The 24937-nt window shown below is 44.0% G+C and overlaps 1 protein-coding gene across 1 annotated transcript in view; it reads right to left on the bottom strand.

Moving 5' to 3' along the window:
- Positions 1 to 24937, bottom strand: part of MGAT4B (alpha-1,3-mannosyl-glycoprotein 4-beta-N-acetylglucosaminyltransferase B) — a 528860-nt gene that overhangs the window by 190282 nt on the left and 313641 nt on the right. The window contains 2 exon segments of the mRNA XM_040440884.1: positions 1435 to 1510; positions 10276 to 10389. Coding sequence (XP_040296818.1) covers positions 1435 to 1510; positions 10276 to 10389 — 190 coding nt within the window.

Raw genomic sequence — 24937 nt, 5'->3', positions numbered from 1 at the left:
GTTGGGGGTTCTGATCTGAGGCTGGGTGGCCTAGGGGGTCTGATCTTAGGCTGGGGGGGCTGATCTGACACTGGGGGGGTCTGATGGGCATCTAATCTGAAGCTGGGAGGTCTGATGAGGTCTTGTCTGAGGCTGAGGGTCTGATCTGAGGCTGGAGGTTTGATGAGAGTCTGATCTGAAGCTAGGGAGGTTCTGATTAGGGTCTAATCTGAGGCTGGGAGGTCTGATGGGAGTCTGATCTGAGGCTGATGTAGGCTGGGGGGGTCTGATAAGAAGCTGATGGAGGTGGGGGGCAGATCTGAGGCTGAGAAAGGGATAAAGGCAGGGACAGTTGCGAAAGAAGAGCAAGGGACAGTGGCAGGGAGAGTGAAAACTGGATGAACCCCTCTCTGGATCGCCCTGGGATGAGCTTGGCTGCCATTAATGCCAAATAAAGTATGTAATCAATAAATAAATAAAAATGTAACATTCTGAACTAAAAAATTAGACCGCTATGCGTGGTCAAAATGGCGCCTGTACTATATGTAATATATATATACAGTGCAGGTGCCATTTTGTGCTGCAAAAATACAGTGCTCTAGATTTTTTTAAACTGAAGCACAATTTCTGCAATTTACCCCTAATTCAATTACATGTTTGACCAAATAGAGCGGTCAAATTTTTAAGTTGAGAATTTTGTATGGCCCGCAAACAATGTTCCAAATATCCAAATGGCCCTCGGCAGCAAAAAGGTTCTCCACCCCTACTGTACAGCATTAAAATGTATTGGCTCCGTAGAGCCAAAGTTCGTCTCGCCTGAAGACGCGCAAGACTTTGGTGAATTACTGTTGTATTCATCATATCTGCATTTTAAAAACATTTTTAAATATCTGAAGTGGCCTTTGGTAATGAGGTACCAGCCAGTACCAAAGCTCACTTCAGATTCCTATTAAAAATTTTTGCAGATATGAATACAGTAGTAATTCACTAAAGTCTTGCGCGACTTTGCCCGAGACGAACTTTGGCTTCACGGAGCCAATACCTTTTAATCCACAAAGTTTTTGAACGAAACGACGTCAGATCTATGATCTGAAACTCGAGTTGCTCAAGCCTAGTCATAACCATAGATACGAGCAGTGTATAATGTGATTGAAAAATGAATCCAGCCAGCAAAGGAGGCAATATTGGTAATAACAATACATTAGTAAGTGCCTTGTATTAACTTTTTCTACATGATAAATCCCACTTGCTGAAGTGAGACAACCCCTTTAACCTACATGGTTGATACAATGAAGATTTTTTTTTTGTGTTTTACAGCCACAAGGGTATAAAAGATTCAAAACCAGAATACAGGAAGCACATTTATGCCAAACCATTTTTGACAATTCTTTTGTTATCAGATGATATTTTCCCTTGTTGTCTTCCCTGCCAGAGCAGTACAGTGCATACACGTACCTGCACATAGTAAGTGCCTTTTGACTGAGCATACATCATTAAGAAACAATAATCCAGGTTTTGTTTCGTCCTCCACCTGCAAAACAAACAGTGATTTACATTAATGTTCAAGTTGGAAGTTCGGCAGGATGAACTGTGTAAGATAATTACTTTGATGGATATTTCCGCGCTGCTGACTATTACAGCTTCTATATTTAGTGGCTGGAACGAGCGTCTAACGATTATGTTATTTACTTCTAATTAATCAGAGCGCATCGCAGGTTGTATACGACTCCTGCAGTGCTGGCAGGACCCACAAGTCAGTGGTTTGTAAGCACTAAAGTGAATATCAGAATGACTGAGGCTGTTCGGCAGTAATGCCAGACTCAAAAACATCATTACGAAACGCATTTTATTATCATAGCCATGCGGAGAACTGGCAAGCACTTAACGAAAATTAAAGAGCGATAGAAAACACAAACTGGAAAAAAGTATACTGTTAGTTACACAAAAATATGTCACTGCATAGTAGAAAAGGCAAAAGAAAAAGCTTATGTCACAAATAAGTTTAACCTTATTTATATATAGAAAAAAAAGAACCGCTTCAGGTTTGGGCAGAAAATTGTTAGATCAAAATCAATGTGGAAATTTGGAGATTTTGGAACATTCGTAAAAAATATGCGTTAAAAATATAATATGAATCAGTCAACTGCCAAATTTATAGCTACAATATATTAAAGGGATTGTTCACTTGGGAGATTTCTTCCTCTAAGCAGCTATCCTAATAGTGAGCTGTTATCAGGGGTCTTGCTCCTGAAGGTTAAGCTATCAGCTCTTCTATAGCCAGGGAAGCCGTCATCCAGAAGGCAAATGCTGCCTACTTAAAGGGAACCTGTCACCAGTTTTATGGTGTCCTAACTAAGGGCAACATAAATAAGTGACTGTTTCTCTTAGCAAAATGCTGGGTCACTTTCTTTAATTGACCCAGTCAATCTGCCAACATCTTGTATTGAAAAGCTCCAGCTCATAATGATGAGTCCTGAATATTTATGAACTCCTGACTCTCCCCGCCTACCTGCTGCTGATTGACAGTTTTTTTCCATATGAATTAGCAGCAGGTGGGCAGCGGAGTGGCTATATCTCTGAATAAAAAAAACGCTGGACTCACTGACATCACGCTAGACTCAAATCAGCTCATTAGCATGCGGCATGTGGCATATTTGTGTGTATATTATGAGGTAACCATCTGTCACACCAGTAAGTGAATACATCTAAGATACTTTTTAGTAGTTAATGATTGTATATAATTAGTTAGATTATAATCAAATATCTACATGACAGGTTCCCTTTAAAGTCATTGGCACCCATTATTATTATTATTATTATTTATTATTAAAGCGCCATTCATTCCATAGCGCTGTACATATGATAAGGCGTATACATACATAATACAGACAATTGCACTAATCATAAACAAGACAAGTTACAAACTGGTACAGAAGGAGAGAGGGCCCTGCCCGTGAGGGCTTACAATCTACATGGGAGAAGGACATAGTAGGAGCGGGTGAAGTTGGTCATGGCGGTATAGAGGCAGCAGGGTCACTGGTTGTAGGCTTGTCTAAAGAGGTGGGTTTTCAGGTTTCTTTTGAAGGATTCCACTGTAGGTGAGAGTCTTATATGCTGGGGTAGCGAGTTCCAGAGTATGGGGGATGCACGGGAGAAATCTTGGAGTCGATTGTGGGAAGAGGCGATAAGAGGAGAGGAGAGAAGGAGGTCTTGTGAGGATCAGAGAGTGCATGTGGGGATGTATCGGGAAAGTAGCTCAGAGATGTAGGGAGGGGACAGGTTATGGATGGCCTTGTATGTATTTGTTAGTACTTTGAAGTGAATTCGCTGGGCAATGGGGAGCCAGTGAAGGGATTGGCAGAGGGGAGAGGCAGAGAAGTAATAGGGTGAGAGGTGGATTAGTCGGGCAGCAGAGTTGAGGATAGATTGGAGGGGTGCGAGAGTGCTAGATGGAAGGCCACAGAGGAGAGTGTTGCAGTAGTCTAGGCAGGAGATGATGAGGGCATGTACAAGCATTTTCGCAGATTCAAAGTTAAGGAAAGCGCGGATGCGGGAGTTGTTTTTGAGTTGGAGGCGGCAGGTGGTGGAAAGGGCTTGGATGTGTGGTCGGAAGGAAAGGGCAGAATCCAAGGTCACTCCAAGGCAGCGGACTTGGTTGACCGGGGAGAGTGTGCAGCCATTGATCGTGATAGATAGGTCTGTTGGGGGGGTTGAGCAAAATGGGGGAAAGATGATGAATTCTGTTTTATCCATGTTGCGTTTTAGAAAGGGAAAGGCGAAGAAGGATGATATAGCAGATAGACATTGTGGGATTCTTGAAAGTAAGGTGGTGACTGACAACTGGTTATTAATCAATCTGTACCTCTGTACCTGATACATCGCATGACCATATAAAAGGAACCTACGACTTCATCAATTTTTAGTGCCGGATTTCCTTCCTTTCAACCCATTATAACAAGGCTTCATCCTTCATCCGTGCACCTTGCAAGAAAAGGCGGGTGAGCTGGAATCCAATTACCTAGAGAGTAAGGTGATGATGTCTGGACCAGAGAGGTAGATTTGTGTGTCGTCAGCATAGGAGTGATACTGGAAGCCATGGGACTCTATGAGCTGTCCCAAGCCAAATGTGTAGATAGAGAAGAGCAGGGGTCCTAGGACAGAGCCTTGTGGAACACCAACAAAGAGGGAATGAGACGAGGAGGTGGTGCGGGAGTTGGAGACGCTAAACGTCCAGTCTGTGAGGTATGATGTGATCCAGGAGAGGGCCAGGTCAGTGATGCCAAGAGATGAGAGAGTTTGCAACAGAAGGGAGTGGTCGACAGTGTCGAAGGCAGAGGACAGGTCAAGGAGAAGGAGGACAGAGTATTGTTTCCTGGTTTTGGCTGTTAGTAGGTCATTGGTGACTTTGGTAAGGGCAGTCTCAGTCGAGTGGTGTAGTTGGAAGCCAGATTGTAGGCGGTCAAAGAGGGAGCAGGAGGAGAGGTGAGAGGACAGTTCAGAATTGACATGTTGTTCAAGTAGCTTTGAGGCATACGGAAGAAGTGATATGGGGCGATAACTGGACAAAGAAGATGGGTCAAGTGAAGGCTTTTTGAGGATGGGTGTAATGGTAGCATGTTTAAAAGCAGAAGGGAAGACACCAGAGGTTAGTGATAGGTTGAAGAAATTAGTTAGGGCTGGGATAAACACTGTGGTGAGGTTAGGGATGAGGTGGGATGGAATTGGGTCAAGTGCACAGGTGGTCAGATGAGATTTGGAGAGTAGAGTGGAAAGTTTTTCTTCTGTAATGGTGGAGAAGCGGGTTTTGGGAGAAGAGGACCGAGCAGTTGTGTAGAGGGTCTGTGGGGACTGTGTACTGAAGCTTTCTCTGATGTTGACTATCTTTTGTTTGAAATATTTGGCAAAGTCCTCAGCTGAGATGAGAGGAGAGGGTGGGGGTGCTGGTGGACGGAGAAGGGAGTTAAAAGTGTTAAAAAGTTGTTTAGGGCTGTGGGCCAGGGAAGATATGAGAGATGAGAAGTAGGCCTGTTTTTCATCAGCGACTGAGGATTTGAATATGAGGAGGGATTGCTGGTATGCGGTGAAATGATCTTTAGAATGGGATTTCTTCCATCGGCGCTCAGCAGCCCTGGAATCTTGCCTGAGTTTTTTGGTCAGGTTGGTGTGCCAGGGTTGTCTGTTAATTGTTCGGGTTTTGTTGTGTGTGAGGGGGGCAACAGTGTCCAAAGCTGTACTTATTGTGGTGTTATATAGGGTGGTAGCAGCATCTGGGTCTTGGAGGGAACAGATGGTAGAGAGTGGGAGAAGAGAGTCAGAAAGCAAGTGAAAGTCGAGATGTTTAACCCCTTAAGGACTCAGCCCTATTTCACCTTAAGGACTTGGCCATTCTTTGCAAATCTGACCAGTGTCACTTTATGTGGTGATAACTTTAAAACGCTTTTACTTATCCAGGCCATTCTGAGATTGTTTTTTTTGTCACATATTGTACTTCATAACACTGGTAAAATGGAGTCAAAAAAATTCTTTTTTATTTATAAAAAATACAAAATTTACCAAAATTTTGGAAAAATTAGCAAATTTCCAAGTTTCAATTTCTCTACTTCTATAATACATAGTAATACCTCCAAAAATAGCTATTAGTTTACATTCCCCATATGTCTACTTTATGTTTGGATTATTTTGGGAATGCCATTTTATTTTTTGGGGACGTTACAAGGCTTAGAAGTTTAGATGCAAATATTGAAAATTTTCAGAAATTTTCAAAAACCCACTTTTTAGGGACCAGTTCAGGTCTGAAGTCACTTTGTGAGGCTTACATAATAGAAACCACCCAAAAGTGACCCCATTCTAGAAACTACACCCCTCAGGGTATTTAAAACTGATTTTACAAACATTATTAACTCTTTAGGTGTTCCCCAAGAGTTGATGGCAAATGGAGATGAAATTTCAGAATTAAATTGTTTTGCCAAATGTTCCATTTTAATCAATTTTTTCCAGTAACAAAGCAAGGGTTAACAGCCAAACAAAACTCTATATTTATTGCCCTGACTCTGCGGTTTACAGAAACACCCGATATGTGGTCGTACACCACTCTACGGCCCCACGTCAGGGCGTAGAGGGAAAGGAGCGCTGTGTGGTTTTTGGAAGGCAGATTTTGCTGGACTGTTTTTTTTACACCATGTCCCATTTGAAGCCCCCTGATGCACCCCTAGAGTAGAAACTCCAAAAACGGGACCCCATTTTGGAAACTACGGGATAAGGTGGCAGTTTTTTTGGCACTATTTTAGGGTACATATGATTTTTGGTTGCTCTATATTACACTTTTTGTGAAGCAAAGTAACAAAAAATAGAAATTCTGAAATTTCATCTCCATTTGCCATTGACTCTTGTGGAACACTTAAAGGGTTAACAAAGTTTGTAAAATCTGTTTTGAATACCGTGAGGGGTGTAGTTTCTTAAATGGGGTCACTTTTTGGAGTTTCTACTCTAGGGGTGCATCAGGGGGGCTTCAAATGGGACATGGTGTCAAAAAAGAAGTCCAGCAAAATCTGCCTTCCAAAATCCATATGGCATTCCTTTCCTTCTGCGCCCTGCTGTGTGCCCGTACAGAGGTTTACGACCACATATGGGGTGTTTCTTTAAACTAAAGAATCAGGGCAATAAATATTGAGTTTTGTTTGGCTGTTAACCCTTGCTTTGTTACGGGAAAAAATGGATTAAAATGGAAAATTTGCCAAAAAATACCTGTTTTGGCACAGTTTTTATTTTTTATTATTTACAAAATTCATCTGACAGATTAGATCATGTACTATTTTTATAGAGCAGATTATTACGGACGCAGGGATACCTAATATGTTTACTTTTTTAAATTTATTTAAGTTTTAAACAATAATATCATTTTTGAAACAAAAAAAAATCATTTTAGTGTCTCCATAGTCTGAGAGCCATAGTTTTTTTTTATTTTTTAGGCGATTGTCTTAGTTAGGGTCTCAATTTTTGCAGGATGAGATGACTGTTTTAATGGTATGATTTTGGGGTACATACGACTTTTTAAATCACTTTTATTACTTTTTTTTGGAAGTAAGCTGACAAAATTATGGCTTTTTTTACACCATTTTAATTTTTTATTTTTACATTGTTCACCTGAGGGGTTAGATCATGTGATATTTTTATAGAGCAGGTTCTTATGGACACGGCAATACCTAATATGTGTACCTTTTTTTTATTTATTAAGGTTTTACACAATAATATCATTTTTTAAACCAAAAATTATTGTTTTAGTGTCTCCATAGTCTGAGAGCCATAGTTTTTTTTTATCTTTTGGGCCATTGTCTCATGTAGGGGCTTATTTTTTGCGGGATGAGACGACGGTTTGAATGGTACTATTTTGGCATAAATACGACTTTTTTGATCACTTTTATTACCTTTTTTTGGAAGTAAGGTGAGCAAAATTTCAATTTCATCATAGTTTTTATTTTTTTATGGCGTTCACCGTGCGGGAAATGTAACATGACCGTTTTATAGATCGCGTCGTTACGGACGCGGTGATATATAACATGTGTAGGGAATTTTATTTTTAAATTTTTAATCAGGGATAAATGTGTTTTTTTTATTTTTACTTTTTTTCACTTTTTTTACTTTTTTTTTTACCCAGACCCACTTGGTTCTTGAAAATCCAGTGGGTCTGATGTCTGTATAATACAGTACAGTACACTATATAGTGTACTGCACTGTATTTCACTCACACTTTGTCTGAACAGATCTCTGCCTTTAGCACAGATCTGTTCAGCACCATGGACAGCAGGATGCCTGAGAAGGCGTCATGTTGCCATGGGAACCTTCCCCGTCTGCCACAACTGAGCAGACGGGGAAGGGGAGGGAGGAGGGCTCCCTCCCTCTGTCACCCCATCCTGTCCGGGGGGCTGCAAAGGCACAGCAGCCCCCCGATGGGAGAGGGAGGGAGCTCCCTACCTCTTCACCTCTTCCATACAGCGGTCCCTATGGACCGCAGCATGGAAGGGGTTAGAACGGCGGACATCTGCACAGATGTCTGCCGTTTGAATCGGATTGTCAGCAATGAGCTGACACTCTGATTCAACCGCTCGGCCATCCTGAAAATAAACGGGGGGCGGACGGAAGATCGCGCACCCGCCCCCCACACTGCCGCACGCCTCCCGTCCGCCTCCCGCACCTCCCGAAATCCTCCCCCCCGCAGGCACAAAAATACAGAGGGCTGCAGGGGATGGGGTTAACTTTCAAAAATATGGGCACTTTGAGGTTTCTGATCCCTGCGGTCACGGACCGCAGGGATCAGAAACTTGCATAAGCGCTAAAAACCGCAGGTCTAAATTGACCTGCGGTTTGTAGCGATCGGCAATGCGGGGGGGGGGGTCACAGTACCCCCCTAGGCATTGTCACAGGGTGCCTGCTGAATGATTTCAACAGGCACCCTGTTTCGATCACTGCCGGCCGTGCGGCAGTGATCAAAATTACACAGGACGTACCGGTACGCCCTGGGTCCTTAAGGACTCGGGAAACAGGGCGTACCGGTACGTCCTAAGTCCTTAAAGGGTTTCTATCACTTCGTTTCACCTATTTAGCTTTCAGACACTAGCGATCTGCTAGTGTCTGCTTTATCTAACCATCCTAATATAAGAGCTTATTGTCCTGCCGTTTAGCTAAAAAAATAACTTATATAGATATGCAAATGAGCCTCTAGGTGCTATGGGGGCGTGATTAGCACCTAGAGGCTCCGTCTACCTTAACAAACTGCCGCCGCCCAGCGCGTCCCTCCAGCCCGCCCATCTCCTCCGGAATGCGATGCTCCTCGTATTCGGCGCATGCGCAGTGAATGTCTGATCGCTTCCCTGCTCAGACATCTCCACTGCGCCTGCGCCGATGACGTCATAGTGCTCCGAGGAACAGGCGCAGTGGAGATGTCTGAGCAGGGAAGCATCAGACATTCACTGCGCATGCGCAGAACAGAGACGCGCACGGAGAGGATCGCTTCAGCTGGAGATGGGCGGGCTGGAGGGACGCGCTGGGCGGCGGCAGTTTGTTAAGGTAGACGGAGCCTCTAGGTGCTAATCACGCCCCCATAGCACCTAGAGGCTCATTTGCATATCTATATAAGTTATTTTTTTAGCTAAACGGCAGGACAATAAGCTCTTATATTAGGATGGTTAGATAAAGCAGACACTAGCGGATCGCTAGTGTCTGAAAGCTAAATAGGTGAAACAAAGTGATAGAAACCCTTTAAGGGGTTAAGGTTCCTGCGGGGGTGTGCTAGTGTGTGGACCGGGGGAGCAGCAGAGGAGACCAATGAAGCGAAGGTGAGTAGGTTGTGGTCGGATAGGGGGAAAGGCGAATTAGAAAGGTTAGATAGGGAGCACAGGCGGGTAAAGATAAGATTTCACCCATGAAATAAATACATGATCACACAAAGTTCTCCAGTATAACAAGATGGAGCTTCACTTTCAGAAGACACTACAGTATATTTGCAGTAATAAGATGATCATCTTATTTTATTTTTATCCCTGGTGGTTTTGTGGTCATTAGTTTATTTTTTTATTTTATTGTCTATGCACTGACATTATAATGGACTTGTGCTTGTACACAGCTACAAATACAAGAAAAGCTGCAATGTAAAGTGTGAGGAAAGCCTGAACCTTCAGACCACCTAACACTACTAACAAAGTAACTCAATAACTGAGCAGCCGGCAATGATAGAAGTACCGTATTTTTTGCTCCAAAAGGGCTCATGCACACTAACATATTTTTTGTCAGTTTCCGTTCCGTTTTTTGTGGCCCGTATGCGGAACCATTAATTCCAATCAGGCCGCAAAAAAAACCTGAAATGATGTGGGCATTCCATGTCCGTATGGCCAATCCGCACTGTCCTATGCTTGGGGACAAGCATATAACATTTCTGCAGGAGCCAAAAATAAATGGTGTAATGCCCTCGGACAGAATCTTTGTATTGCAGGTCCGTGATTTGCTGACCACAAAACATTTACGGCCATGTGCATGATCCCTAAGACATACTTTATTTTCTCCCAAAAGTGGTCGCTGTGAGACATCCTGTCTCAGTGCAGGAAGGCACCCGGAGGAGACCAGGAAGCAGTGAATGCAGGAAGACCCACTTGATAAAAATTCATTTATTTATTTTTTGTCTGATGTGTATGTGATCTGAGGTCTAATGAGGAATGGGGGTCTGATCTGAGGTCTGATGCGGGGCTGATCTGAGATCTAATAATGACTGGGGGTCAAGAAAAAAGATCTACTTTTTTAAGTTACCTCACACGTTCTCTCGGGTCTCCAAAAGATTCTCGTAGCCGTGAGAAATCTGGATAAAAATTGGGTGATGGAGATATAACTTCTAGAAGGCCTGACTGGATTTCATTTGGGAACCTAAAAGAAAATATACAAATATGAGTGTATTTTCACAATTTTTCCTTTTTAAAGGTGTTGTCCATTTACATTTTTTCAAAAAGACACAATATGTTGAAAAAAAATAAAGGTCATCATACTCATGCAACCAGCACTTCAGAATCCCCTGCCAGACTTGGTGCAGGAAATGATCGCTCTAGCAATCACTAGCTGTAGAGGTGACCTGCCTCAACCAGAGGTTGACTGAGCGGACATTTCCTGTACCAAGAGAAGGACTAGTAAATGTCAGAATAAGGCCTCATGCACACGACAGTGTTTTTTCACTCTCAGTGATCTGGCTTCAGTGGTCCGTGTCCGATTTTGCTTCAGTTGTGTTTCCTTGTATCTTCCTTTTTTTTTGTCTGACAGGGGAAAAAAAGGAATTTAATGAAAAGTGTAACTTTATTGCACCAAGGTCTTGTAGGAAAAGAAAAAAAAAAAACGACGCGGACACGGATGACATAACAGTTGTGCATCCGTTTTTTTTGACGGACCCATTGACTTGAATGGGTCCGTCCTCCCAACTAAGCCACGTCGCAAACTATCAGTTTTTTTTCACAGCTCCATAGAAATGAATAGGGCCTCCACTAAACTGTTAAAAATGACGGAACGGACGCGGATGCACACAACGGTCGTGTGCATGAGGCCTAAAAATGGCAGGGAATAGGTAGGGTGAGTATTGCAGAAATTTCCAAGACTTTTATCTTATTGGAGATTGCAGAAATCCACGTACATGCTGCAAAAACAACCATTTATATGTATGGATTGATTGTTTTCAGTTGCAGAAAATGATGCATCAAATCTGGTAAACATATTGGGTCTCATTTTTGAAGGTACCCAGATGCTGACATAAAACTATGCCAAAATCTGGTACAACTGAACACATTTTTGGCACAATTTGGCACATGTAATTTTAAGGAAAATGTAGCTCAAAAAGGTGCAATTTACCGGAAAAGGGGGTTTGGCGTATATGGATTGCGACGTGGCTTACAACAAATTATTTCTCTGCACCAAAATTGCACCACAATTCTGATGAAAAACTCTATCGCAGAGTAAGACACAATGTTAGACGAAAGTATCACCAAGTAAGCCACTGTGATAAATTTGGTGCATGTCTAGATAGTCTGTCTAAATGTATGCTGTATATAAGATTAGTAAATCTTCCCACTTGTAGGGAACTTACATCAGAACATCAGCCTAGTATGCGGACGAGTACAAGAGGATTGAGTCTTATTCGTGCGGCAGGTCTGCATTTTCCAGCTAAGTACTCAGTCTGTGCTGAAGGCTTTTTTTTAAAATCAAGTGACTATTATATTTGAAGAATTTATTTCCCTCTTGGCTTCTTGATGTACAACAACCGAGGAACCATTAAATGATATAGTTTTACAATGCAATGTGCTTTTGTGAAAAAAAATGTAATTGAGTCATATAAGAATAAAACGACTTTTCCCACGTTGCCATTTGGTCTGTGTGGTTTATTTTCTACTGCTTATTATTCTTTTACTCACTTATATGGTGCTTACATATTCTGCAGCGCTTTACAGACATTATCATTGCTTGCTGTCTCCAATGGGGCTCACAATCTAAGCTCCCAACCAGTATTGGGAGGAAACCGGAGTATCCAGAGGAAAGCTACACAAACTCCATGCAGATGTTGTCCTAGGTCGTATTCGAACCCAGGACACTGTACTGCTGATTTCTTCAGGCTGCCGTATATACACATGCAGATTTATGGAGAACAGGAATCACATTAAATAAAGCACTTAGATGATAGGTTTAATGGACCTTGAACAAATGTCGCGTCAACTAATTTAAAAAAAAGCTATATATCCTGAACAGTAGCAAAAATAGAAAGTATCAAGGAATGTAAAATGTGAACAGCATTATATAAAGCATGATGTGCTGCTGTGGCTGCCAATCATGCTGAAATTATTTCTGCACTTGTTCTAACTTTACGGCGTGTATGGTATTAAAAATGAACCTTTAGGTCCACTAACTGCAGCTAGAGTAAAGCAACAGAAAACAGTATGTTCACACGACAGATTTTGGTGGTCCCCATGTTGCAGCAAAGTAAAGGACATGTCCTATCGCTTGCGGAGTGGCAATACAGATGTGAGAGCGCATGAAAGCTCCTCTTGTGGTCCTCATTCTTGCAGCCATGCTACAAAAGATGGGACACGTTCTATAATTCGCCAGAAATTGCAACCACTGACCAATTGAAGTCAATGGATCCGCACCATTATGCGGTATGCGCGCAGCCGGTATCTGTGTATGCATGAGGCCTAGCGAAGATCTTATGGAGGAGTTGGCAGCATCAACCACAGTATCCACTTCAACCTCACTATTAGAAAAGTAGGAATTTGCAGCATTTTAATGCTTAGGTTATTGGATCAGTCCTATAAGGAAGCTATTAAATACAGATAAAATGGTCACAAACTGGTCATCTTTGACAGTCCAAAACCTTACTGCACAATAAAAAGGGAACAATGTCACGTGACTAACTGAAATCATGCTGTCTGAAACCAAAACTTCTTCCAGCTTGCCATCTAAAATGCTCACCACAATCAGGGCTCATTCACATGACTATACTTTTGTGTCCACATCCGTTCTGCAATTTTTCAGATCGGATGTAGACCCATTCATTTCAATGGGGACGCAAAAGATGCAGGCAGACCGTGTGCATCTGTATGACCGTTCCGTAGCCCCGCAAAAAATGAGAACATGTCTTATTCTTACCCATATTTGCAGACAAGAATAGGCATTTCTATCATGGAGAAGGATGTTCTGTTCCGCTAAATGCGGAAGGTACATGGCCCTTATCTCCGTTTTCCAGATCCGCAATTTGTAGTCCGCAAAAACGGACACGGTTGTGTAAATAAGCTGGACTGTTGGTCCATATATGTATTGGGTGAAAATGGCAAAGTTTGAGTTGTTACTGAAAGATCATTCTGACCTTTTTTGTGTTTTAGTAGTAAATGTCTAAGCTTCACTTTGAAGCCTCATACACCTGACCGTATGTATTTTATGGTTTGCACAACATGGATCCGCAAAATATTGATGAGGTCTATGTTGTATCCGTTCTTTGTGAACTTATCCATGGTCCCCATTTTGCAGCCAATTGTAGGAGGTAAGTTTTTTCAGAACGGACATATGGATGTAGAAGCATATGGCCATCACATAATATTCTAGAGGAATGGGACATAAAAACAAGAATAAAGTAGGTTGCATGCTACTAACTAATCAGGTCCTTGGACAACACAGTCCCAGTGGGGCCCCCTGTCTACTGTACCCTTGACCTGACAAGCATAAAACATGTTTACCAAGATTTCCGTGACTTATAACGTCCAAGGGCCCAGGCATCTGCCCAAGTTTGCTTGGTGCAGACGCCAACCCTAAACACATCTTTATACTTCATCTTTTGCCACTCACACATAGCTAGTGGCTTAACCATGTCTATAGTTATTTAGCATTACTGCAATTATTTCCTTAATAGCTTTATCTCTCTACAGTGACTAGTTCAGATTCCACCAGAGAGGTACACTTCCATTCTATGTGACTGCTTTTATGCAGTAGACCTTGATCAGCCTGTGAAGGCACAGAATGAAATTAATGTTGCAAAATACTAGCAAATTCTGAAGAAAAAACGGGCTGCAGACTTCAAGAGAACTGTAGACTTGGTAGAAAACTTGTATATCAACAAGACTACCCTAAATATAAAACCAAAGCCATACAGAGACAGCTTTGGCTAGGTCCACATCTGCACTGGGAGGTTTGCTTAGGAGTCTCTGCCATATACTCTGCCAAAAAATGCTGGACTAAACTAAGCTATTAAGAACACCATGATGGACAACTCTAGGGATCAACCTGTAATAAAGAATAGATGAGGTTTCCTGTCTGCAGCAGTGACATCATTTTGAAAACACATGGCTTCAGTGCTACACTGGCTGGAGTGGTCACATCATGTCAATGTTACATTACCACTGCAGCCAGGAAAACAGTCCTGCTGGGAGTATTCAAGTGAATAGGACAGACCCGTCCCATAGGAGTGAATGAAATTGCGGAGCTGCAATTATACCTGCTCAGTGCTGCAATTGTGACGGCAAACAGGTAAACAGTGAAAAAAAACACAGCACTCATACAAGCGTTGGTTTTCTTCAACCAGATGAGCGGAGGGGTGCTGGGAGTTGCCACCCCACCGATCTGATATTGATGACCTTTCCTAATGAGAGGTCATCAATATTACAAAAGCGGACAACCCCTTTAAAATGCATTTAGGTTAAACTATAACAGTGAACTTAAACAGTAAAAAAATAAAATAAAAAACTGACAAAATCTGTCTGCGTGTGTATGATGAAAGCCACTGGTCTTTAGGGCAATAGCTAGAACTAGCTACAGGGTCAGTGTAAAACACCCGCTGACTGAGGTCTTGTCCATCAAAACAGAAATAAAAAAGAAATCAATGCACTGAGAACAAAGAACATTCTTAGATAACTTCTGGTAATTCCAGCAGCCGGCACTACACAATGAGCCCATTAAAAAAAGCCCATTGTCCTCTGATAACCATCCATTATGTGGCGTGTTGGCAGGAACTGGCAGTTACATCACATGCTGCATTTTCAGCTCTCTAAAAGGGGCCTTAGGCAGAAGGGGAGTCCTTTTTATACTTATGTTTGAGTTTCAAGAGGGCTTTCAGGCTTTTTATTTTGCAGAGGCATTTTGTCCTGATTGCAAAGGGCAAAATGCAATGCTCTACACAGATCCGATGTGGCAGCTCGAATATACATACCCTTTTACAAAGCAATTTACATCTACCATGGTGTTGATTTATACACCAGAAATTTGTATTCACTTCAACTGAAGATTTCCAGCAATAGCAAAAGATACATAACCATGACCATTAAAATAAAACATACAGTACGAGACAACATGAAAGTAAAAAATGGTGACAATGGAGTTCCAAACAGGAGTTCACAAGCAACAAAGATTGATTTTGCCTTGCAACTTCTTACTTTGTTGCTTTTGAGTAGTGCTAAGTGAATTAAAGCATCCAAAGCGGAATTCGAGCCGAAGTTTAGGAAAAATCTGATTTGCAATTAATCTGAATTCCTTCGGGCTTTAGACGATCTTATGGAGGAAAGTCAGCAGCTACAGGCCAGCCCAGATTTAGAGGAAAGGTCCACTGCGTCCTCCTGTAGGCGTGAAAGTTGCGACGATGAGAGTCGTGTGGGAGCAGGTGAAGGGAGCAGTCAGGGTTGTGGCCATGAGACTGGTGAGAGTGACATAAGTGATGACCAGACAGTAGTGGATGATGATGCAGCCTATCGCACGTGGGGGCCAGGTGAAGAGGAGGCTTCATTATCATCATCGGGGGTGAGGGTGGCAGCTTGCCCATGAGACAGCAGGGTGGCAGCAGTGTGAGATCTGGAGCCAAACATGCCTGGGGTAGACCGTCTTCTACTCAGTAGCCTACCTGTCAGAAAACAACTAGCGGTGCATGGCTTCATAGAGGCAGCGGCAGGCAGTCATCACAGAGCGGTGGGGGTAAAATGCCAAACTCGGCAGTGTGGGAATGTTTTATAAAGTAGCTGGAGGATGTTAGTGTGGAGGTATGCAGGATCTGTCGGCAGAAGGTGAAGCGCGGCAAGGGTGCGTCAACACATCGAGTGTCACCATAAAGTGGCCTGGGAAAACCGTGGTGCTAATATAGTGGTACAGCCTGACGCAGCAACCGCTGCATCTCCTAGTGGTCTTCAATCCTTCTCCAGCATTCAGGGCTCCTCCACTGCAGCAGAAGGAAGCTGTCTTTCCTTCCTTTCGTCTGCTGGTCCTAATGCTCCTCCTTCTCCTCGTCACCTGTTTCGCCAGCAATCGATTACAGAGGTGATTGCAAAGAAACAACAGTATGCATGCACTCTTTCAATGGTACAGAAGCTGAACATGCTCCTTGCCAAGTTGTTGGTACTACAGACCCTCCCTTTCCATGCGGTTGACTCTGCACGTTTAAGAGAACTCATTGATTATACCGAGCAAAGGTGGAGAGTCCCAAGCCGTCATTACTTCTCTAGGCACACCAGCAATGTCCTCCTCCTTGTCCTCAGCCTCCACTGTAGGCACAGTTCTGAGTGGGCCTCCAGCATATCACCTATGCAGAGCGCGGCGGTGTCAGGCTGTACTGTACCTGGCCTACCTCGGTGAACAGAGTCACACCGGGGATGAACTGCTCCGCGTCCTTCACCAAGAAATCGAAGTCTGGCTGTCTCCTTCGCCAACTGAAGATCGAAACAGTGGTCACCAATAATGGGAACAACATTCTGCCGGAACTGCATCAAGGAGGGTTGACCCATGCACCCTGCATGGCATACATCTTTAATCTGGCTGTAAACCAGTTTCTGAAGTTCTCCAGAAAACTGTGCATGCACTTTAGCCTCTCTTACCCTACAAAACACATATACGATGTTTCCACATGTTGGAACTCCACCCTCCACATGTTGGACCGCATATATAAGCAGAGAAAGGCCGTGACTGATTTCTTGATGGCAGACAAGGGCTACTCCCCTGTGTAACTTCAACGTTAGTCAGTGGCAGCTCATAAGTGTCACTTTCTGTTTGCTCTGGCCCTTTGAGGAGGCCACTTTATTTGTCAGTCGCCAGGACTACGGGATAAATAATGTAATTCCACTCCTTCACGTCCTGGAGCAGATGCTGATAAATCTGGCTGGCCAGAGGACAGGAGACGTGGCGCCTACATCTCAAGGCTACATGAGCCCTGTGAGGGCTGAACTGGCAGAGGAGGAGGATAAGAAGGGGTGCATAAACGCCCAGGAATTGTATACAGAAATAGGTGGTTTATCTTTAGTCTTGAGTCTCTGATGAGCATGTTTCTTCACCCGCCTACAGAAGAAACCAGCCAACAGCAGGGCACGGAGCAGAACCTGAACCAGCAGATGGTGGCATACTTGGACTGCACCCTGTCACCCGAGATCCAAGATCCCCTGGAGTACTGGGCAGCCAAACTTGAATTGTGGCCGTAAATGGCCGAGTTTGCCCTGGAGAAGCTTTCCTGCCCAACCAGTAGTGTGGCATCAGAGTGGGTGTTTAGTGCAGCAGGGAGCATAGTTACCCCAAACTCGCCTTGCAACACAAAATGTTGAGAGATTACCCTTTATAAAGCTAAATCAGGTGTGGATCAGCCAACATTTCCACACACCGGTGCCTGATGCATCAGACTAGATCATTCTGCCAGTAATGATCTGACAGTAGTGTGCTGTCACACAGGACATTGTGAAAGATGGCTCGTTACTTCTCCCCACGTGCTGCTGCCACCCTCCTGATGCCACACATCTGCTGCCATCTTCTCCTACTGCCATCATCTTGTGCTGTAACCGCCATTGCTGTTGCCCCCCCTCTGTGACTGGGCCACTATTCTGACTCCTAATGCTGTTCACACCCTCCTCACTCTGTGACTAGGCCACTATTGTGACTCCTCATGCTGTTCACACCCTCCTCACTCGGTGATTGGGCCACTATTTGTCACGGCCTATGTTGTGCGCTGTGACACTGTTGCTACACTTGCGGTTGCCCGCGGCAACGTGTTGCTGTGTGTGCATGCGGTGGCAGTGTCTCGGCCTTCTGGGTGATTGCCGTGACATGGTTGCCACGCATGTTGTTGCCTGCGGCAATGTGTAGCTTTCTATGCTTGTGTGTGCACTTTCCCTTTAACCACCTCCGGACCGCCTAACGCAGGATCGCGTTCCGGAGGTGGCAGCCCTGCGCAGAGTCACGCATATATGCGTCATCTCGCGATGGCCGAGATTTCCTGTGAACGCGCGCACATAGGCGCGCGCGCTCACAGGAACGGAAGGTAAGAGAGTTGATCTCCAGCCTGCCAGCGGCGATCGTTCGCTGGCAGGCTGGAGATGTGTTTTTTTTAACCCCTAACAGGTATATTAGACGCTGTTTTGATAACAGCGTCTAATATACCTGCTACCTGGTCCTCTGGTGGTCCCCTTTGTTTGGATCGACCACCAGAGGACACAGGTAGCTCAGTAAAGTAGCACCAAGCACCACTACACTACACTACAACCCCCCCCCGTCACTTATTAACCCCTTATTAGCCCCTGATCACCCCTGATCACCCCATATAGACTCCCTGATCACCCCCCTGTCATTGATTACCCCCCTGTCATTGATCAACCCCCTGTAAAGCTCCATTCAGACGTCCGCATGATTTTTACGGATCCACTGATAGATGGATCGCATCCGCAAAACGCATCCGGACGTCTGAATGAAGCCTTACAGGGGCGTGATCAATGACTGTGGTGATCACCCCATATAGACTCCCTGATCACCCCCCCTGTCATTGACTACCCCCCTGTCATTGATTACCCCCCTGTAAAGCTCCATTCAGATGTCCGCATGATTTTTACGGATGCACTGATAGATGGATCCGATCCGCAAAACGCATCCGGACGTCTGAATGAAGCCTTACAGGGGCATGATCAATGACTGTGGTGATCACCCCATATAGACTCCCTGATCACCCCCCTGTAAAGCTCCATTCAGATGTCCGCATGATTTTTACGGATGCACTGATAGATGGATCCGATCCGCAAAACGCATCCGGACGTCTGAATGAAGCCTTACAGGGGCATGATCAATGACTGTGGTGATCACCCCATATAGACTCCCTGATCACCCCCCTGTAAAGCTCCATTCAGATGTCCGCATGATTTTTACGGATGCACTGATAGATGGATCCGATCCGCAAAACGCATCCGGACGTCTGAATGAAGCCTTACAGGGGCATGATCAATGACTGTGGTGATCACCCCATATAGACTCCCTGATCACCCCCCTGTAAAGCTCCATTCAGATGTCCGCATGATTTTTACGGATGCACTGATAGATGGATCCGATCCGCAAAACGCATCCGGACGTTTGAATGAAGCCTTACAGGGGCATGATCAATGACTGTGGTGATCACCCCCCTGTCATTGATTACCCCCCTGTAAAGCTCCATTCAGATGTCCGCATGATTTTTACGGATGCACTGATAGATGGATCCGATCCGCAAAACGCATCCGGACGTCTGAATGAAGCCTTACAGGGGCATGATCAATGACTGTGGTAATCACCCCCCTGTCATTGATTACCCCCCTGTAAAGCTCCATTCAGATGTCCGCATGATTTTTACGGATGCACTGATAGATGGATCGGATCCGCAAAACGCATCCGGACGTCTGAATGAAGCCTTACAGGGGCATGATCAATGACTGTGGTGATCACCCCCCTGTAAAGCTCCATTCAGATGTCCGCATGATTTTTACGGATGCACTGATAGATGGATCCGATCCGCAAAACGCATCCGGACGTCTGAATGAAGCCTTACAGGGGCATGATCAATGACTGTGGTGATCACCCCCCTGTCATTGATTACCCCCCTGTAAAGCTCCATTCAGATGTCCGCATGATTTTTACGGATGAACTGATAGATGGATCCGATCCGCAAAACGCATCCGGACGTCTGAATGAAGCCTTACAGGGGCATGATCAATGACTGTGGTAATCACCCCCCTGTCATTGATTACCCCCCTGTAAAGCTCCATTCAGATGTCCGCATGATTTTTACGGATGCACTGATAGATGGATCGGATCCGCAAAACGCATCCGGACGTCTGAATGAAGCCTTACAGGGGCATGATCAATGACTGTGGTGATCACCCCATATAGACTCCCTGATCACCCCCCTGTAAAGCTCCATTCAGATGTCCGCATGATTTTTACGGATGCACTGATAGATGGATCCGATCCGCAAAACGCATCCAGACATCTGAATGAAGCCTTACAGGGGCATGATCAATGACTGTGGTGATCACCCCATATAGACTCCCTGATCACCCCCCTGTAAAGCTCCATTCAGATGTCCGCATGATTTTTACGGATGCACTGATAGATGGATCCGATCCGCAAAACGCATCCGGACGTCTGAATGAAGCCTTACAGGGGCATGATCAATGACTGTGGTGATCACCCCCCTGTCATTGATTACCCCCCTGTAAAGCTCCATTCAGATGTCCGCATGATTTTTACGGATGCACTGATAGATGGATCCTATCCGCAAAACGCATCCGGACGTCTGAATGAAGCCTTACAGGGGCGTGATCAATGACTGTGGTGATCACCCCATATAGACTCCCTGATCACCCCCCTGTCATTGATCACCCCCCCTGTCATTGATCACCCCCCCTGTCATTGATCACCACCCCTGTCATTGATCACCCCCCCTGTCATTGATCACCCCTCTGTAAGGCTCCATTCAGACATTTTTTTGGCCCAAGTTAGCGGAATTTTTTTATTTTTTTCTTACAAAGTCTCATATTCCACTAACTTGTGTCAAAAAATAAAATCTCACATGAACTCACCATACCCCTCACGGAATCCAAATGCGTAAAATTTTTTAGACATTTATATTCCAGACTTCTTCTCACGCTTTAGGGCCCCTAGAATGCCAGGGCAGTATAAATACCCCACATGTGACCCCATTTCGGAAAGAAGACACCCCCAGGTATTCCGTGAGGGGCATATTGAGTCCATGAAAGATTGAAATTTTTGTCCCAAGTTAGCGGAACGGGAGACTTTGTGAGAAAAAAATTAAAAATATCAATTTCCGCTAACTTGTGCCAAAAAAAAAAAAATTCTATGAACTCGCCATGCCCCTCATTGAATACCTTGGGGTGTCTTATTTCCAAAATGGGGTCACATGTGGGGTATTTATACTGCCCTGGCATTCTAGGGGCCCCAAAGCGTGAGAAGAAGTCTGGTATCCAAATGTCTAAAAATGCCCTCCTAAAAGGAATTTGGGCACCTTTGCGCATCTAGGCTGCAAAAAAGTGTCACACATCTGGTATCGCCGTACTCAGGAGAAGTTGGGGAATGTGTTTTGGGGTGTCATTTTACATATACCCATGCTGGGTGAGAGAAATATCTTGGTCAAATGCCAACTTTGTATAAAAAAATGGGAAAAGTTGTCTTTTGCCAAGATATTTCTCTCACCCAGCAAGGGTATATGTAAAATGACACCCCAAAACACATTCCCCAACTTCTCCTGAATACGGCGATACCACATGTGTGACACTTTTTTGCAGCCTAGGTGGGCAAAGGGGCCCATATTCCAAAGAGCACCTTTAGGATTTCACAGGTCATTTACCTACTTACCACACATTAGGGCCCCTGGAAAATGCCAGGGCAGTATAACTACCCCACAAGTGACCCCATTTTGGAAAGAAGACACCCCAAGGTATTCCGTGAGGGGCATGGCGAGTTCCTAGAATTTTTTATTTTTTGTCACAAGTTAGTGGAAAATGATGATTTTTTTTTTTTTTCATACAAAGTCTCATATTCCACTAACTTGTGACAAAAAATAAAAACTTCCATGAACTCACTATGCCCATTAGCGAATACCTTGGGGTCTCTTCTTTCCAAAATGGGGTCACTTGTGGGGTAGTTATACTGCCCTGGCATTCTAGGGGCCCAAATGTGTGGTAAGGAGTTTGAAATCAAATTCTGTAAAAAATGACCTGTGAAATCCGAAAGGTGCTCTTTGGAATATGGGCCCCTTTGCCCACCTAGGCTGCAAAAAAGATTCACACATCTGGTATCGCCGTACTCAGGAGAAGTTGGGGAATGTGTTTTGGAGTGTCATTTTACATATACCCATGCTGGGTGAGAGAAATATCTTGGCAAAAGACAACTTTTCCCATTTTTTTATACAAAGTTGGCATTTGACCAAGATATTTATCTCACCCAGCATGGGTATATGTAAAATGACACCCCAAAACACATTCCCCACCTTCTCCTGAGTACGGCAATACCAGATGTGTGACACTTTTTTGCAGCCTAGGTGGGCAAAGGGGCCCATATTCCAAAGAGCACCTTTCGGATTTCACAGGTCATTTTTTACAGAATTTGATTTCAAACTCCTTACCACACATTTGGGCCCCTAGAATGCCAGGGCAGTATAACTACCCCACAAGTGACCCCATTTTGGAAAGAAGAGACCCCAAGGTATTCGCTGATGGGCATAGTGAGTTCATGGAAGTTTTTATTTTTTGTCACAAGTTAGTGGAATATGAGACTTTGTATGAAAAAAAAAAAAAAAAAATCATCATTTTCCACTAACTTGTGACAAAAAATAAAAAATTCTAGGAACTTGCCATGCCCCTCACGGAATACCTTGGGGTGTCTTCTTTCCAAAATGGGGTCACTTGTGGGGTAGTTATACTGCCCTGGCATTCTAGGGGCCCAAATGTGTGGTAAGGAGTTTGAAATCAAATTCTGTAAAAAATGACGAGTGAAATCCGAAAGGTGCTCTTTGGAATATGGGCCCCTTTGCCCACCTAGGCTGCAAAAAAGTGTCACACATCTGGTATCTCCGTACTCAGGAGAAGGTGGGGAATGTGTTTTGGGGTGTCATTTTACATATACCCATGCTGGGTGAGAGAAATATCTTGGCAAAAGACAACTTTTCCCATTTTTTTATACAAAGTTGGCATTTGACCAAGATATTTATCTCACCCAGCATGGGTATATGTAAAATGACACCCCAAAACACATTCCCCACCTTCTCCTGAGTACGGAGATACCAGATGTGTGATACTTTTTTGCAGCCTAGGTGGGCAAAGGGGCCCATATTCCAAAGAGCACCTTTCGGATTTCACAGGTCATTTTTTACAGAATTTGATTTCAAACTCCTTACCACACATTTGGGCCCCTAGAATGCCAGGGCAGTATAACTACCCCACAAGTGACCCCATTTTGGAAAGAAGAGACCCCAAGGTATTTCGTGATGGGCATAGTGAGTTCATAGAAGTTTTTATTTTTTGTCACAAGTTAGTGGAATATGAGACTTTGTAAGAAAAAAAAAAAAAAAAATCATCATTTTCCGCTAACTTGTGACAAAAAATAAAAAGTTCTATGAACTCACTATGCCCATCAGCGAATACCTTAGGGTGTGTACTTTCCGAAATGGGGTCATTTGTGGGGTGTTTGTACTGTCTGGCCATTGTAGAACCTCAGGAAACATGACAGGTGCTCAGAAAGTCAGAGCTGCTTCAAAAAGCGGAAATTCACATTTTTGTACCATAGTTTGTAAACGCTATAACTTTTACCCAAACCATTTTTTTTTTACCCAAACATTTTTTTTTTATCAAAGACATGTAGAACTATAAATTTAGAGCAAAATTTCTATATGGATGTCGTTTTTTTTGCAAAATTTTACAACTGAAAGTGAAAAATGTCATTTTTTTGCAAAAAAATCGTTAAATTTCGATTAATAACAAAAAAAGTAAAAATGTCAGCAGCAATGAAATACCACCAAATGAAAGCTCTATTAGTGAGAAGAAAAGGAGGTAAAATTCATTTGGGTGGTAAGTTGCATGACCGAGCAATAAACGGTGAAAGTAGTGTAGGTCAGAAGTGTAAAAAGTGGCCTGGTCTTTCAGGGTGTTTAAGCACTGGGGGCTGAAGTGGTTAAAGGGCTTCTGTCAGCCCACTAAACAGTTTTTTTTTTTTTTGCTTAATAATAACCCCTACACTGCGATTTATCCATACATAAGTAAAATAATAATTTTGGTTCAGTAGAATTTGCTAAAACCCTATTTTTATAATATGTAAATTACCTTGCTACCAGCAAGTAGGGCGGCTACTTGCTGGTAGCAGCCGCATCCTCCGATGGTAATGACGCCCCCTCTGCTTGTTGATTGACAAGGCCAGCTGACGGGATCTTTCTCCGCTGGCCCTGCCTGTTTTCATTCAATATCTGGCGCCTGCGCCGCGGCCGTACCTATCTTCAATCGGCGCAGGCGCACTGAGAGGTGGCCACTCACTCGGCCGCTTCATCCTCAATGCGCCTGCGCCGGGTGTAGATGTGACGTCATCGGCGCAGGCGCATTCAGGATGAAGCGGCCGAGTGAGTGGCCGCCTCTCAGTGCGCCTGCGCCGATTGAAGATAGGTACGGCCGCGGCGCAGGCGCCAGATATTGAATGAAAACAGGCAGGGCCAGCAGAGAAAGATCCCGTCCGCTGGCCCTGTCAATCAACAAGCAGAGGGGGCGTCATTACCATCGGAGGATGCGGCTGCTACCAGCAAGTAGCCGCCCTACTTGCTGGTAGCAAGGTAATTTACATATTATAAAAATAGGGTTTTAGCAAATTCTACTGAACCAAAATTATTATTTTACTTATGTATGGATAAATCGCAGTGTAGGGGTTATTATTAAGCAAAAAAAAAAAAAAACGGTTTAGTGGGCTGACAGAAGCCCTTTAAGTGGCTTTCTTCCCTTGTCTGGTGTTGGAAGGGTTAACTCCCTTCCTAGTGTTTTGTTAACACTGGGTTTATGTCTGTGTGGGTGTGGCTGCTTGGGCTATTTAGCCTCTGCTGGATGCCTGAAGCTGAGGGGTACTCCAGCCATGGTGTATGCTGGAGCTATCCTCCTGGTCTTTATATTCCATCTGTCCAGTGAGGGCCACCCTT

This window comes from Bufo bufo, chromosome 1, assembly GCF_905171765.1.
Source record: "Bufo bufo chromosome 1, aBufBuf1.1, whole genome shotgun sequence".
In the NCBI taxonomy this organism is placed as follows: Eukaryota; Metazoa; Chordata; class Amphibia; order Anura; family Bufonidae; genus Bufo; species Bufo bufo.
Note: the sequence above shows the minus strand (reverse complement) of the source record. Positions and strands in the feature narration are given on the sequence as shown.